The following is an 18147-nucleotide window of genomic DNA, read 5'->3' on the forward strand; positions in this document are numbered from 1 at the left end:
TCAAGAAGGTAAGGACAACAACGTGTCCTCGATCGAACGACTGGGAAATTACTGGTAACTTTGCAGAGGACCATTTTACAGAGAATGGGGCGGGCGGGGAGATGAAAGAAGAACATCTTCAAGTCCAGTGTATCACTCACAGCATTCATTAGGTAACATTTATAAATGCCACGTCTCGGACAGAATCATCTACTGTACTCTGAAATCATTCCTGACAACAGAAGTTCCTTAGCTACTTCTCAGTAGGAGTCATAACTAACTGGGTTTAGGAAAAAGTGAGCGTGGAAGTGCTTTTTCATGAATCCCATCTGATTAATCCTCCTACGGCTCCCTAACAGGTGGTTTTCTGTTCTCTCCTACAATGGGTATTTCATACCTTCTAAGTCTTCTCAAATTTCTGTCCTCATCACCTCACTTCCCACTCTTAGGGGACCCTCTCATCTCCTACTTTATTGGGAAAGCAGCATGGATTGAAGAAACATCATCTCAATGTAATGCCTTGTCTTCCAGAAGATTCCCAAGGAGTGGTGCCTGAGACAGGAATTTTGGTCTTCGCGATTGACTGAGGATTTCTTTTAGCAGAAAGGGGCGAGGGAAACAGGATCAGGCAGGTGATCAGGGGCGAAGGAAGCCTGTGGTCTCCGCTGGAGTCTAACCTCAGTCCAGTCTCCCGGGGAAGCTCTGGAGCATGAGTGCACCATGGACTTGGCCCCAGCTTGGGGCCGAGGGCTGGCTTTTGCGTCCTTCCATCAGTCAGTCATTATGTGGAGCTGCCCCTGGGAGCAGGCAAGCCGTCTCCCGTGAGGCAGCTCCTATTTGGCTAAGGGGAATTCTTCCAAGAAAGCAGCCAATAATACTCCCCACAGCTCAGGGGTGGGGTTACCTGCATTCACGGGGCACCAACCATCCCCGCCACACACTTGTGTAAGGGGGCTCTCTCCAGTTGGGCTTTCTCTTTTTTCTCCATCTTTACTGGTGTCTTTTTATTACACGGGTTTGCTAATGCTTAAATCTCCTGTTGTAAAAACGTTCCACCCCCCTCCACACCCTCACCCTCTTGCCTCACTGTTGAGGTTCTTGTCTGTGCCCCTTATCTTCGCTTTCTTAAGACCCACTCACTCTGCAACCCCCTGCAGTCTGCTTGTTGCCTCCACTGTTATTTGGAAATTACTTTTGTCAAAGTTACCGACCTCCTCCTTGTTTCTACTTCTCATGAAGACTTTTCTGTTCCTCTCTCACTTCAGTGCCACGGACATTCTGATTGGTTTCTCCCTCAGCTTTGGAGACACCAAGGTCCTGGATCTCTGCCAACCTCTTTCTCACCGCTTCTCAGACTTCGTTGCCAATTTCTTTTCCTCTACCTACTCCTCAGGGTTCGATGCTATGCCCTGTCTTCTCACTCCATACCCCTTTTCCTGGGTCAGGTTGAGGCATTTCAGACCTTCAGAAAAGATCACCACTTCACTGTTCCATGATATGTATTTCGAAAGTAAATATTTATGTTTTTAAACAAAGCAGAATTAATATTGTCTCTCTCGAGACCTTCTGATTGCACAAGTCTGGATATATTTTGGAAAATGAACTCTCTCCCCACCCCTTTTCTGGCTCCCTAAGCACTCGTTGTGTTAAGTATACTTATTAGGAAGTGAGTAACGCACGACCTCACTCGTTCCATAGTTTTTATTATCATCTATGTGTTAATGCTTTCTGAGTTTATATACTGCTGAGATCTAAAGGACTGTGTATAGATGTGTCTAATAAGCATCGATATGTTTTCACAGGTAACTTCAAACAGCCACCCAGACCTGTTCTTCCTCCTAGTTCCAATTTCAGTGAATTGTGCTACCAAGTTACTCCATGTAAAAACCCAGGACTCACCCCACCTCATTGAATTAATCACCAATATCTATAGGTTCTATTCATAAATGTCTCCCACATCCGGTCACAGCCGTCTAACAGGCTTCTCTGCATCCATTTTGCACTCCTCGACCCCATTCTCCACACATCCTCAAGACCAGTCTTCCTAAAAGGCGAATCTAATGTTCCTTCCTTGCCTTAAACTTGGCCAAGGTTTGCGAGCCCCTTCAGGATCTGGCTACGGTTACCACATTCAGCATGTTTCTCCACTTCCCTCCACATGTCATAAGCGACTTCCCCTCTCTTACCCCTGCTACTGAGCCTTTGTCTCAGTGGCTCGACCTCCCATGCCACCCGCCTCTCCAGTGTAGCTCCTTTTCATCTGCCAGTTCTCGCGATGTCAGTTCTGAGAAGACCCCTGGCATCTCAAATCCTCATCAGATGCTCCCGGCAGGAGGCTCTCACCACACCGTTCACTCTGTACCCGAGAACCTGCTGAGTCACACACACAGGGCCACTGCCCATTTCCTTGTCATCTCTCCTAAAAGGCCACAAGCTCCACGAGGCTAGAAGTGTTACCTGGGCTTTACTCCGCATTGTATCCTGGTTGTTTAGCCCAGGACCTGAGATTTAGCAGGTGCCCAGTAAATACTTTCTGAATTGAATGTGTCATCCTGCCGTCTAAAGTCAAAGGGTAAAGGAGTTTCAATCATCAATGTTCTTAGAGGATTCATACACCTTCCCCAGGTCAATAGAATAGAAAGTTGAGTTCAGTTTGGTGCATGTCTATTGTCAAAAAGAACAGACGTGTGTGTGTGTGTGTGTGTGTGTATACGCACGCAATGTGTCACAGAAAGGATGCTTAAAAATAGGTTATTAAGAAAACCTTTTAAAGCGTTCTAAAGCAATGGAAGAAAGCTTTAGGAGAAGAGAAAAGAAACACAAAAGAATGACTGAAATAGTGAATGACTTCATGGGTTTTTGCCATTAGTTGAAACACGTTGTGTCTGTCCCAGTTACCCCTAAGGGCCACGCCTCTGGGGAAAAGCTTCCTATTTTTAGATCTAGTGTAATCCCTGTGGAATTATATTGCCCATTCCTACCCAGGCCCCGAGAGTTTATCGTGTACAGTGTTTTTGCCAAGAACCTAGTCTGCCTTTAGTCACCAAAAAAGAGTCGTCAAAGAGAGCAGATTTGGGGCTTTGTCTTTTGGACGTTTTTTTTTTGTCTCTTTTTCTCTACCGGAGGCAGCGGGTCCTAAATGCTCCTCTTCCAAGTTTGTCTCCTTCAGATGTAACTGAACTCTTGTGGTTTAAGGGGGTTCTGAAGCAGGGCAGTACTGGGGAACCCAGGTGGGAGGGACAATGGGGTGATCTCTGCCTCATCTTCCAATCACAGCCCATCTCCACAACTGATACAGCCCACTAATAATAAAAGAACATTGGGTGTCACGCAAGAGGATGTAGTGGGTCCTTCTTATGCTGAGAAAGGCTTGGTACTTGACTTCTGGAAACTTGATCCAGCTCATGAAATAAGGAATACTCTATAATATTGAAATAAGGAATGTTCTTTCACATATATATAAATATATGAAGTAAGGAATGGTCTTTCATATATATATATGTATATTCATATATATATATGTGTGTATATATATGTATATATATATATGTGTATATATATGTGTATATATATGTGTGTATATATATATATATATATATATATATATATCAATACAGAATAATACAAAGAAAAGAGAATTACTTCAAATCCCGCTACCTGTTTCATCTCCTTCTAGATATCTAGGTTGACCTATGTACATAGTTTTAAATGAATAGAATTATATTAAGCTTACTGTTGTTGTACAGCCTGCTTTTTCACTCAGTGATATGTTGGGGGCATTTTCCCATTTTAATAAATAGAGATCTAGATAATTTTTAATGACTTCATGACACGAATGTTATATATTTTTAACTTGTCTTGCTAGATCCATGTTAATGCAAATTTATGTTACCTATATTTTTCTATTATATGCTTCTTTGCTATTATAGTCTACTATTTATTCTATTAGCATAGCATGCTATGCTATTATACTATCATGTTATTATACTGTGTTTTTTTTTCTATTGTACTATTCCTGTTGGGGTGTATTTAAAACGTGTATAAATATCTTAAGTTAAATATCTAGAGGTGGGAATTCTCCTGCTGGCAAATATTGCCGAAGCAGGCTTACACATTATAATTACATATTCTCATCCATTGTGCTATAGAGTCGACTAAATAAATGACAGAGTGATTCGGATGTGAGGGCTTAGTTTGGGTGGTCAGTGGGGACTTCACGGAAGAAATGAGATTGAAAACGGGTCTTGAAGGTCAGATACAATTTTGATGGTTGTATAGGTAAGGGGAGACCAGCATAAGCAAAGCAGGGAGGCAATAAAAGACAACACAACAAACCCAAAAAAACAAACCTAGCAACCAACCAAACAAAAAAACCTCAAAACCAAAAAAAAAAAAAAAAAAAAAAAAATCAAACGCATGTTTGACATCAATGGATAATTCAGCTTGGCTCATTGGCCTGGTGGTGCCAGGACCAGCCTGGAGGGCAGGCTGGGGTCAGATTCAAAGGCTTTTAATGACAACTTAAAGGAAATTTAAAGGCCCCAGAGAACCAAGAGTGAACAGAGAGATGTTGTACAGGGTGGATGGGAATGGATATGATATTAGAGGGAGAAAAATAAGATATTTTAGTACACGATAAATAAAGAGGGTCCTTTCCAGATAGTGACAGTGGGAAGGGAAAATAGGGATGCATTTTAAAAACTTTGTGCAAGAAGACTCTATAGAAGTCGGTGACTAATTGGATGTTTAAGTATGTAGCTGCCATTTAAAGCGAAGCAACTAATAGAATTATGGCATGAATGGAAGAGAAAATTAGACCGGAGGTCTTGGCTGGCTGGGAAGGTTAAAGCAGCAAGGCAGATGTCTTGTAGCTCTGAGGTGTTGAGGGCTCTGTCAGTTTTTATGGGCCGCCATAACAGGATCGCGACCTGGATAGCTTCAACAGCAGACAGGGATTGTCTCCCAGTTCTGGAAGCTGGAGGTCAGAGACCAAGGTTGGATAGCTTCAACAGCAGACAGGGATTGTCTCCCAGTTCTGGAAGCTGGAGGTCAGAGACCAAGGTTGGATAGCTTCAACAGCAGACAGGGATTGTCTCCCAGTTCTGGAAGCTGGAGGTCAGAGACCAAGGTTGGATAGCTTCAACAGCAGACAGGGATTGTCTCCCAGTTCTGGAAGCTGGAGGTCAGAGACCAAGGTTGGTTGGTCAGCCCCGAGGGCTGTGTGGACAGTCTCTCTCCTAACTTCTGAGAGCATCAGGCAGGCCTTGGCTTGCAGCTGGCATCCTCCCTGTGTCTTCACATCGTCTAAACTCTGTGCGTCTCTCTATGTCCTAATTTCCGCTTTGTATAAGGACTCAATCCTATTGGATTAGGGCCCACCCTGGTAACCTCACCTTAACTTCATCCCCAGGTACTGGGGGTTAAGACATCAAGATTTTGGGGGGAGATATAGTTCGGCCTATAACAAGGGCTATCCTGGTGGAAATGTTCAAAGAGTACGAGAAAATCTAAGAGGTAGCGATATGCGCGTGTGAGCATGAACTGATTCAGACTTTCCGCCACAAATTTTCACAATGCCCTCTTAACGTTTGGGGCTCTAAGCTGATTTTTCACTCCATCTTCTGTTCTTGCAGATAATTTTGTGCCCACAGCTATTACAGCGCCTGTCACCTTGTATTATAATGATTTGTTTACATGTCTTCCCCACCAGACTGAGCTTCTTGAAAATAAGAGTCGTGTCTTATATATCTTTCCATTGCCAAGGCCCGACACAGTGACTCACATATATTAGGAAACCCGATTTAAGAACAGAAGAGCGAATGTGTGCTTTGGAGTTAGAGAAACTTGGGTTTAAAACTTGCCTCTAGGACTTGTAAGCTGTGCGGTTTGGGGCAAGTGACTCTATCTCTCTAAGCTTTAGTTTCTTATCCTTAAAATAAAATAATTATGCTAACCTCATAGGATTGTTGAGTTTTACATGAGAAAATATATGTGAAGCATCTGCTGTATAGTTGGGACTCAATTCATTATGATCACTGTTATTACTAGGGGCAAATAAATTATTGCCAGGTTAATGAATTATTCAGTGGATTTCCACTCTGAGGATTATTTATGTTGGCAAAAAAGCAGGCTTATGAAGAGTTTAGTTTCTTTTCCTACTGTGTCATTTTACTCTATTTTTCTAAAAAAGGATATTCTTTGCATTTGTTTTTTTTATGTTTATGTGGATTCTGGGCTTTATCTTTTTTGACCTTTTTTTTATTCCTTTTTTTTTTTTTACAGTTTTATGCTATTCCTGTTTCCAAAATCTACATATGTCCTCTGAAAATTTTAGCTCATCACGGAGTTCTATTGCAGAACCTGATTCTTTTGGATGCTTTATAACTCCTTTCTGCTTCATTGGGACAATCTAGAATTAAATTGATTTACAAGGTTTATACCCTTCCACCTCCAAAGGGCCGTTTTCCCCTTGGGAATCCTAGGCTGTGGGGTCACTTCTCTTTTGGAAATCTGTTTCATTAGAAGTCGAGTCCTTTCTGTTACCCACCTCGACACTGTAAAACCTCAAATGCAATGTCTTTCATTGAAGGCATAGCTTCTACTCCCTGTCACCAGCTAAATCTTTCTTGTTAGTACGAATTAAAATCAAACTACTGTATCTCTTTGTGGTTTCCTGAACTTTTTAAGAGAGGTTATCAGGAAGTCAGGAAAGGTATTGATCAGAAGCGCTGCTGTCGCTCTTAGCAGGATCAGCTTCCGGCAGAGATGTCCTCCTCTGAATTGCTGGATTATCACAGCCTTTTATTCTGTATCGGTTCTGGAACAGGCTTCTGGGAGGTATCAAAACGATTTCTTGCCTGACAAAGCCAGTTGTCATTTTTGCCTAGAAAAGTTTCACTGCTATTTTATTTTCACTGAAAGTTTCCCGTTGTGGGTTACTTCAGGTTTTAGATTTCAGTTGTGTTTGCTTCCTTTTTGTACTGTGCTGTTACCTCCATTTCATTGAACTTTTTTTGTTTAAGCCAGGTATGCCCCTCCTTAGACATACATAGGCCATGATTAGCTGCCCATCAAGTCTCTGAGATGATCCTTGCTTTCCTATATTATGATTTTTGAATTTTGTGGCTGGCTATGTAGACATCTGAGGTCATAGGTATTGTTATTGATAATACAAGGTTTAGTAAGTGCTTATGTGTGATTTTATAAATGTTACCTCTTTGTTTTCCTCCCAATAATTATATGTGGTTGGTAGAGACTTTCCTTACTCCCATTTTGTGGATGAGGAGACTGAGGTGTAGTGATGGTAAGTGCCTTACCAATGCCACTTGGCCAGTGAGTGGAAGAGATGGGACTGGAGACCAAGCCATTCTGTTTAGAAGCCTATGCTCATCAGGACCCCGACTTTTGGTTTGGTCACTTTCTCTTAAGTTCTACTGGATACCTCTTCCACCATGCTTTTCTTTTTGTCTTATCAGGGTTTACTGAGTTATCTGGGTATTTTCACGATTTCTCTTCCAAATACATTCGAGGGCCTGACTCCCTTGAAACGGTAGGTAAACTACTGCCAAGAACTGTAACGATGGGGTGTCCTCTTCTCCCCTTGATCCCATAATCCCAGCACCATAGGACAGGGGCTTTTAAAACAAATCCTTTCTTTTCACACCATCTTTTGAAGCCAGTTGCTCACTCCCTGCGTGGTCTTTTTTCCCCCAAGGATAACGTATTTAAGTGAAAGAAGATGTATTTTCAGTTCCTGCTGCTACAAGTTACCACAAGCTCAGTGGCTGAACACAACACAGTTTATCATCTCACAGCCCTGTAGCTTGACATGGGTCTCATCAGTGTGTCGTTAGGGCCGCGCATCCTTCCAGAGGCTCGAGGGGAAGAAACCATTACTTTGCCTTTTCCAGTTTCTAAAGGCCGCTCACGTTCTTTGGCTTGCAGCCCCCTTCCTTCATCTCCAACACCAGCTGTAACATTTCTCTGATGTTGCTCCCATTGTTACATCGCTTTCTCTGATCACAGGCGGAAGTGTTCTCTGCTTATAAAGACTCATGTATTTAGCTTGGCCCCACTCAGATAACCAGAATAACCTCCACCTCAAAAGCTGTACTCTCAATGACCTCTGCAAAGCCCTGTCTGCCATGTAAGGTACCGTATTCCCAGGATCCAGGGCTTCGGATGGGCACATGTTTGGGGGCAGTATTCTGCCTCCCATAGACGCTGTTATGTGGCATTAGATGTCAAGTCCTTTCAGTCTCCAGTGACTTGTTTCAACCTCAAGTCTTTACAACACTTAAACCTTTCTAGACCATAATTCCATTTTAGTTCTAGTAGTATTCCTCATTCCCATGTGAATGAGCAAAAGTGGATGAATGTTTCGGGTTTCATAAGTCTCGTCAGGTTCTCTATATTTGAATTTCAAGAAAAAATATATTTGCAGTCCATGATATTCTAGTGATGATGGTATCTAAGCTCTTTTGTGGCATCCAGAAGAGAAACATTAATTACCACAGTGTCTTTTCTTCCCGTGGTCACTAGCAAGTGGTTGATTAGATTGGGGGGGTGGAATAAGGGGGGGGGGGAGTGAGGGAGACCTCCTGGGTTTTCTGCTTGTGGCATAGAGGGTAACGCGGCAGTAGCGATTCGAGAGGAGGATGCTGGAGGAGAAGAGCACATGGGAACGAAGACTGAGTTCAGTGTCAGAGATAAGCTGACGGTCCCCCAGTCCTCATGGCCCTGGGGTAAGAAGGAGGTCACGCGACCTTTAATAAGCACATTATAGTAGCTAAACGTATAACTAGAAAATCTTATCCTCATACAGTATCCCTTTCTCTAATATTTCCGCTTGTCTCCAGAGGGTGTGCCTTAAAAACTCACGCCCACCCGTTTCTGTGGTTCTCCTGCTGTTTGCCATTGAACACTGGCAATGGCATTTATCCTGCCTGCTGACAGTCAGTGTTTCCAGCTGATGCTCTGCCCTCACCGTTCCTCTAGGGAAAAACCGGCCTTCTGAGAGAGTTGGCTTCTAATGTAACCCTACCACACTGTCAGTGCTGTAATGGTGCTGGCATTCCCGAATCTGCCCGAAATGGAGAGAGTGTTCCTTCTCCTCAATCGGTGCTTCCTTTCATTATTAGGCCTTAAAGCATTGCTCGTGCATCCTGGATGGCACCAGTTTTCTGATGCAAAGGCTTCTTTTTGTTTCTCCCTGAGAAGCTCCAAACCCAGTCTATAAAATTAGGTAGGGGACAAAATGCCATTGGGTCCTTCCCTTATCCATGTCCTTTTAGCCTTCCATGGGCTGCCTCTGTGTTTACCCAAAACGCAGACCTTCTCGCAAATCTGTCCATGGAAAAGATGTCCACAGATTCATTCATTGGACCACAATTTCAGGTGCATTGAAATTCACTGTATAAGAATTTCCTTTGTGCTCAGGTAGAACCACCCATCACATTGGCATGTTGACTTCAAGATGTCTATGGGTGATACAGGTAGAGACATGCCACTGCAAGAGGAAAACAAGAATCTAATCTGTAGTCATATATATATATATATATATACACAGACGTATGCATAATATTTATATATTATACTTATAGATTATATAATGTATATTATATGCTATATATTACATATTATATATTTATATATTACATATAATTATATATACATATATATTTACATATATATATTTGAGAGTCATCCAAATACTGATGGTACTTCCAAGTTTTAGAGTAGAAGAGTTCCCAATGATGAAGAAGGAGAGTGACTAAAAAAATGGACCACAAACAGGCCCCTGGGGAATAATTTTTAAGCATTAGATGAGGACAGAGGAACCTATAGTGGAGACTGAGAATCAGTGGTCTCAAAAGCAACAGGAGAACCAGGGAAGAGCATTGCAATAAAGGTCAAGATGTAGCAGGAAGTAACTAATAATATAACATTTCAACAAAGGAATCCAGTAAGAAGGTGACTGTTTTTTTTTGTTTGTTTGTTTTTTTTCCATTTTCTGGAAAGGGACAACGAGAAGGTCATTACACCTTTAACAAAAGAGTTTTGATGAAGTACTGCTGATGAAATCCAGGTTACAGTGGGGTTGGGGGTACATGGAAAAAAAAATGAATGGGAGATGAGGAAATTATTCTTTTAAGAAGTTTGAATTAGAAAGGAAGAAAGAAAAAGAGGATATTAGCTATGATTTGCTCAGAAATCACATCAAGTGGGACCATAGGAAAGGAAATAAATATAGGTAGGGAAGTAAATGTTAGGGAGGGAGAGAAAGAGAGAGAGATGGAGATGGAAATGGAGAGAGAGAGTTCTGATGAACGGCCTCATTTTTATCATCAAAGCAGGAGGCTTGATCATTTGCTAAGAGTCGGGAATAAGAGATGGGGGTTGGTGGGGGAGGAGGGGCAAGAGAGGAAAGGTGAAGATCGCAGATCAGTCCTGGCAAGGAGGTGACCGGCAGCGAATAAAAGTGTAAACAAGTAAAAGTACAGACATCCATGAGATCAGAGGGTCAGGGGGATCAAACATATGGTGATGGAAGGAGAACTGACTCTGGGTGGGGAACACACAGTGGGATTTATAGACGATGTGATACAGAATTGTTCACCTGAAATCTATGTAATTTTACGGACAGTTGTCACCCCAATAAATTAAAAAAAAATCAAATTAAATAGATAAATAAATAAGAAAATATTTTTAAATGCTTATGTAATGTTATTAAAATCTGCTTGTATTAAAAAAATCAATCTGAGTATGGGTGACAACGAGCATAGCACGCAGAGGTCACTGGAGGTAAGGACGTCAAAAATAAGACAGTGTTTTTAGTGGGTGCTTCGCATAAATGTTGACATTTCCTCACGTGATAGCAGGGAGGAGAAGGGAAAGATTGTGCGCCAGACTGCGAAGCCCTTGATGTGTATGGAATACACAGGAGATGGGAAAAATGAAAAAAAGTGGGAAGTATATATGGTGCTGTAATAGAGGAACGGGGGCCTAAAAGCAGAAGGAATTTGACAGGAGGAAAACAAAATAAAAAAAAACAAACATTAAGTTGGGAAGTTGCAGTGGGCAAATGCTAGCTTGGTGCTCTAGGGACCTGTAACTCCCACGAGGTGGGCACAGTGAAAGGGTGCGGGGGGCGGGGGGCAGGGCAGAGGAGAGATTCACCAGAAGGAAGCGTAGTTGGTAGTGGGCAGTGGAAGGGGGTGGAGGGAGGAACCCTACTGTACATTTGGGGTAGAGACCATGGTGTACAGTAATGAAAGGAAGGCTTAGATTTCACCAACCCAGAATAGCCCAACTTTGGCACAGCTGGTTTCTATGAGGGTTCTTGAGGGCATGTGGTTTTGTTCTCCTGGCGGCTGCTTCCCACCTGTGGATTGAGTCAGGCCCTTCCTCTGGACTAGGCTTGGTCTGGCCGCGAAGCACGGCCGTGGGTCCCAGTCGCAGGGCGCACTTGCGTCCTTTATGTCTAGTTTTTCAACATGCCAAGATTTGATACTGGTTTGACTTTCTTCAGACGGCTGAGATCTTTTTTCTTCGTTCTGACGTCATTCGTGGATTATTTCTGTCAATCTCTAAACTTAATCAACTGACTATTAAACTAGAGCACAGAGAGACGTTTTTACTATCCTTTCATTTTGCTTAGAAACCAAGCAAGAATTAGAGCTTGCATGCACACTTAGATACTGGAGTGTGGCCGGGGGTCCGTGGTCAGGGAGGAAGGAATCAAAATGCATGCGCTATGTCTATGGGACAGCGGGATAGGGTGGGCTGGACACCGGGCATTGGTTAATCTCAACCAGTCGGTGAGGCAGGTGTGCCCTCTTCCAGGGGTCACGTCAGAAATTACAGACACGAGCAGTGGGCACAACAACTTGACATATCAGCCTCAAGGCCAGCTTGTTTCTGGACAATTTTTTACAGAAATCAATACACAACTTCACTTTGGTGGTTCTGTGTCCTCAGGGAAAAGGGTATAGTGAGTATTTCAATCTAGAGTGTGGAGAGGATGAGTAAAGACACATCCTGGCAGAAATTTAGCTGGTTAAGGCAGCTCATCTTCCTTTTCATACCCAGTTCTGGCCAATTCATGACTCTTATGTGTTTGATGACATTTATGCATGTCATTTAACCTTCCTTTGAATATTAAGTTATTTAGGATGGCAAGTCTGTCTCTTAATAAATCATTTCTGAGGCTCTGAATTTATGAAGGAGATCTACTTTTTCCCACCCTAAGTTAGAGCCAGGCTTTGGTCTCGTTAGTTGACAAACTAAGATGTTTGTCATCATTAGCTCTGTTTTACCTCCTGAAATGGTGTCCATAGACGGGGCAGTCTACACGCAAAGTAGACACACCGGTATCTATATTTTTACCTGTTTAGGTTTAGGAATAATCTGGACAAAAATCTGTGTTTCCGACAACACAAGGCATTCTTCTCTGGGTTCAATTCATGGCTGTTTCCGACTAGCTTTTTGAAATGTACTCTCTCCCTTCCACTTGCCGACCTCTGCGTATGTTTTCTGTGGTGTGCAGGACTAGGAGTGACCGCACCCAGTTCGCCACCAGCGTGACAGAAACACTCTCATCTGGAAGGGTAATTTATGGCTGGAGAGAGAGTTGGGCCAGGAAGAAAAGGGGGATGAGTAGAACCAGCTAATGAGGTTGGTGGTGGAGGAGGCCCCTTGGAAGGAGCTCAAGGGAAACACGTGGAACTGCTGGGTTGCGGGAGGACAAAAGGACGGCAGCCAAGGCTGGTAAATGGCAGACAGAGGAGCCAGTAACACAGATAGCCCAAATAAACCATGCGAGGGACAGGCGGACTTGGGAAAGTGAGGGAGGGGAAAGAGAGAAAACTGTCAAGTCACCGAGTCCTAATTTTAATGGGGACTCTGGGATAGAGACAGAGAAGGGTGCAACCTGTCTTCTGTGGTACCCTGCGTTGTGCGTAGGCTCCGTCTCTGATTCTCTCCCCTCGCCTCCCCTCTTCTTTCTTCCTTCCTTCTCTCCCTTCTCCCATCTGCCCCTTCTCTGCTCCTTTCTTCTGGTCCGATGGAAACACCTCCATATTGAAGAATCATTTGATGGCATCACAGCTCCACACCATCAATTTGTCGATACAGGAAATTGTAATTATTTTTAATAAAGGAGAGAGGAAAAGGGAATGTGACTAATGTTCAGGGAAAACCAGGCAGCGCTCCAAAAAATATTGTGTCTCCAGGAAAGCAGCAGAAGGAATATCCCTCTGATCACATCTGACATCACCTCCTGGAATTTGAATGATTTCTTGGGGCTGAGAACTGTTTTTCCAAGATATTCTAAGTCAGGGAGACAGAGTATTTTTCAACTCCCTTTTCTCCCAAGCATCTTTGGGGCTAACGCAAAATACTGTTTTTGTTTCGTGACTTTCATCCCCCCTTTTGGTTCTGTTCCATAGGACATGAAGACACTTTTCTTTGGGGATCTCTGTGCCTTGGGTACTCCTTGCCAGTGTCTCCTGACAGGGACTGAGTAGGTGGCAGAGTGCTTGGGAGGCAGAACAAGTGAGAGCAGAAGGGTCGTGCTGCCCTGACATGAGCCCTGACATGGGTTGGGAGGTTTTGATGTCCCAGCTTGTCCCCCCAGAATAGCAGCCGTGAAGTATGATCTGTGAAGGCAATTTCTGTTGAGGGAGCTGTCTGCCCAGTTGAAGCTCTGATAGGAACACTCCCCTCTTTGGAGTCGCAGACCACGGCCACCGTGGGAAGTACCCAGTGAGTCCTAGGTACCACTGCACTCTGGTTTCGTTGTTCCTTCTCACAAATAGCCCTTTGGTAAGAATGAGGAGTCTCTGTTTGCTCGTGCCAAAATTTCATGGATGCCAGGAAGATGAAAGTCTTTGATTATATATGAGTTTATAAAGGGATCAAATGCTTGTTTCCTTTTTTTTTTTAATGGGCTACGGGGCATGTGTTTTTAATAGACCGTTAATTCTGTGCGTAAGTGCAAACGCAATATTGCCTAGTGCTTTGAGGACCTCCAATAAAGATACTTGGTGTTGTAAAGCAGTTGAAGTAGAGGTAGAGTTTCCGTGGATTAAGGGACTAGAAAGAGAAATACACACACACACACAATATTCTTTGCAGTAGCTTTATAATATTCTCTCCAGCCTATCACTTATCTCTTTTTTTCCTCTTTTACTTTATGTTCCCTAGTCACTATTTTCCTTTAAAAAAATCATGTCTGGAAGCAAGCATATACTGAAGTGAAGACTCCGTTGGTCTCCTCATAATAATGACCATACAGTGTGATGGAAAGAGCCAGGGGTTGAAAGTTGGAAGGCTTTCTTCACCAGGGCCTGGGGGTAATTCTCAGGGCAAAGAATTAGGAATATTGTTGGATTTCTCTTGAAGAAATAGTCTGGGTGTAGAGTGAGTATGATGTCAAATACTAAGTTTTCATATAAATATTGTAGTGCTAACAAGGTCGGATATTATTTATCTTGGAACAAATATCCCAAGTGTGTATTGGTGACTTTTTCTGTGGCCTTCATGCCCGCGTGGTCTCTGCCTCCCCGTTCCCCTACAAGGCAACGCAGGCTGGGAGGGCCCGAGTGTGAGTAGTTCTGATTCGGCTGTCCCTGGTGTGCCAATCTTTTGGTGTGATGACTTCTCCTCCCGTGTGCTCTCCAGGGCGTACATGAGTGTGAAGGAGCTAAAGGAGGCGCTGCAGCTCAACAGCACCCACTTCCTCAACGTCTACTTTGCCAGCTCCGTAAGGGAAGACCTCGCAGGTGCTGCCACCTGGCCTTGGGACAAGGAAGCCATCAGCCACCTGGGTAAGTGAACTGGAGACCAAATATGGTTGAAAAAACTGAGGCGCCCCGAAGGGAGTTTGTGAAAGTAAGTTTGGGGAAAAAAGAGAGAGAAAAACATATGTTTACTCAATGAATCAGCTGCTTTTGGCGGAGATTGGCTTTTGGGAGAATCTGTCAAAATGTTTCAAGGCAGACAAGTAACAGGTATTAGAGCAAACAGTGGGAAATACTCAGGATGTTCTAGACCAAAGCTATAATCTAGATGTAAATAAATTGGTGACATGGAATAAGACCTGTTTTATGTCTTGGTGACGTGACATATTAAACGAAAAGAAAGAAGACAGAAGGAAGTAATAAAAATAAGAGAATAAACAAATAAAATAGAAAATAAACATTAATTAGAAAAAAAATTAAGAGAACCAAAAAGTTTTGGGGGGAGGGAGGGGCAAAGGATTGATAGACCCCCAGAAAGACTGATTAAGGGAAAAAAAAGAAAACATGAGAGAGAAGGAACATATTACAACCATGAGGACTAAAGGAGGTAATATTCTTACACTACAGACATTAGTAGACAATAAATATTTTCCACAAATGGTGTTGAAGCGATTGGACATCCACAGGCAAAAGCAAATGAATCTCAGTATGAAACACCTTGTACAAAAATGAACTCAGAATGGATCATAGATTTAAATATAAAAAAATAAAACTATTAAACTTTTCAAAGAAGACATAAGAGAAAATTCAGAGCCAGGATTAATGAAGAGTCTTATATGTAACATCCAAAGCATAGTCCATATAAGTAAAAACTGATACATGAGACTTCATCAAAATTTAAAAGTTTTTGTCTTAGGAAGACTCTGTGAAGACAAAAAAAGAAATGTCAGACTTGGAAGAAATATTTGCAAAGCTCACATCTCACAACAGATTCGTATGTAGAGGATATAAAGAACACTCAATAGTTGACAGTAAAACAAACATTCCAGTTAGGAAATGGACAAAAACATGAGCAAACATTTTACCAAAGAGGATATACAGATGGAAAATAAGGAGATGAAACAATGTTCAAAATCATTAGCCACTAGGGAAATTCAGACACGTGAGATATCACTACACACTTATTATAATACCTGACATAAAAACTCCATGGGGATGTGGGGTACAGCATAGAGAATATAGTCAAATAATATCATAATAAATTTGCACAGTGATAGTTACTACACTTATCATGGTGATCACACTATAAGGTATGTGTCAAATCACTGTGCTGTACACCTGAAACTAATATAATAATGTATGCTAACTATACTTTAATAAAAAAAATTTAAATAGTGACAATGCTAAATGCTAGTGCAGATGCCGAGAAACTGGATCTCTCGTCCATTGCTGGTGGCAATGTAAAATGGCACAGGCTCTGTACAGAATACCTTGGCAGTGTCTTATAAAACTAAGCATACACCTACCGTATGATCCAGCAGTTGCACTCTTGGCCATTGAGCCTAGAGAAGTGAAAACATATATCCGTTCAAAAACTTTTACATCAATCTTTATAGCAGCTTTATTTGTAATAGCCCCACACTGGATGTGCCAAACGTTTCCTTCAGTGCTAACTGCTTACACCAACTGTAGTACACCTGTCGTGCAATGGACTACTACTGAGCAACAAAAAAGAACAAAGCATTAATGCATGAAATGACCTTGATGGATCTCAAAGGTATTATACTGAGTGAAAAAGAATCTCAAAATGACACAATTATAGAGCTGGAGACAAAGTTAGTGCTTGCCAGGTCTTAGAAATGTGGTGGGGGTAGAGGGAAGGGGTCTGAGTGTGTGTGTGACAAAAAGGATAGCAAGAGAGTGATTTTAGTGGAGGTGAAACAGTTCAGCATCTTGATTGTGGTGGTGGGTACACAAAGGTATACCTGTGATAAAATGGAGTAGAAACACACACACACACACACACACACACATACACGAGGGCGTGTAAGAGCTGGTGCAATCTGAATAAGGTCTGTGACCTCTGTACATAAGCTGAATACTTCATGTATAGCAGGTACTCTGTGAATGCTCACGGAATTGAAGGGGTGAATGAATAAATGACTGAAGGTATTCAATTTAAATGGTTTCTGGAATTATCTCATGAATTATTGACTCATAATGAATTACAAAAGAAGCTGAGGATGCTTATATTTTATTCGAAAGCATTTTAGGAATAACTGTGTTCCCCTACAACGTAGTTCTTAGTGTAATCTTCAGAAGTAGAAGACTAGACTGAACAGGTGAGAGCTCTGACTCGATATGCAGTTGCTCATGTTCCTATTTATTTGTTCTTGTTCAATCATAACTGTGATGGAACAAAGGAATTGTATTGACCTAACTCTGGTGTAGCGTAGTAGAGACAGCTGGCCTAATATGACAGAGGAAGACACGTAGGATTTTCTAAATAGGGTCTTTTCAAGACATAAGATGAGATCATCTGTTTGTGTGAACATGTAAGACCCCTGCATTGTAAGGGTCAGCTGAGTGACCTAGCAGATAAGTACACTCGCCCGAAAGTCTGAAGATGGAATCCGGCTACCAGTGGCTTCAGTGACTATGTGACAAGGTCAAGGTTATTTGCGGTCCTATTTTTGCCATCAATGCCATTTCTGCCTTTTAGCATAATTTGGTACTTTTACTGCCCTGGTAATGCAGGGCAGGACTTTTTTTTTTATATAAGTAAATGAACAATGAAATTCCCTTGAACTCTACTGTTCGTTGGTTTAAGTATCTTTAGCCTTAGTACACAGCATTTGAACTGAAAATATATCTTCAAAGGCATAAGACTAATTTAAGTGCTAAACCAGTGCTTTTATAAGCTATTAATGCTATGCTTATGATCATTCATTCATTCATTCAAAGAAAAACTGTGCAGTCTGTTTTGTGGCAATACCAGAAAAGGAATACTAAAAGGAATTCACCGCGAAGGTTTGCACAGAATACTTGGGAGACAGACATGCAAATACACCCTTACAGTTCTATGTGATGATACCACACATGAGGTCAGGAAAGAACATGAGAGAAAGTGCTTAATTGTGCTGAAAGCGTCAGGGAAGAGGTCCCAGCGGGGCTGGGGCTTGAGAGGAGAGCTGAAAGATACTTGCTTGGCAGACAATGAGAAGGCATTCCAGAGTGAAAAAGCTGATAAATGCCAAGGTTCAGACTGTAAAAAACCTGGACATACTTAGAAGTGGAATGTACTTGGCTAGAGCAGTGCTCTTCAAATTTATTTTTGCTCTTTTTACCCCCTCAAAGACTTTTGAAAAACTCTGTACCCCTCAGACAGTCTAAGAGTACCAACTAAAAAATTAATCATTAGTCTAGT

The 18147-nt window shown here is 42.2% G+C and overlaps 1 protein-coding gene across 1 annotated transcript in view; it reads left to right on the plus strand.

Annotated features, from left to right (window-relative positions):
• The window catches only part of PAPPA2 (pappalysin 2), a 220107-nt gene that overhangs the window by 63563 nt on the left and 138397 nt on the right, over window positions 1–18147 (plus strand). Inside the window, 1 exon segment of the mRNA XM_033092004.1 lies at window positions 14662–14807. Coding sequence (XP_032947895.1) covers window positions 14662–14807 — 146 coding nt within the window.

The sequence above is a fragment of the Rhinolophus ferrumequinum genome, chromosome 22 (assembly GCF_004115265.2).
Source record: "Rhinolophus ferrumequinum isolate MPI-CBG mRhiFer1 chromosome 22, mRhiFer1_v1.p, whole genome shotgun sequence".
Taxonomy (NCBI): Eukaryota; Metazoa; Chordata; class Mammalia; order Chiroptera; family Rhinolophidae; genus Rhinolophus; species Rhinolophus ferrumequinum.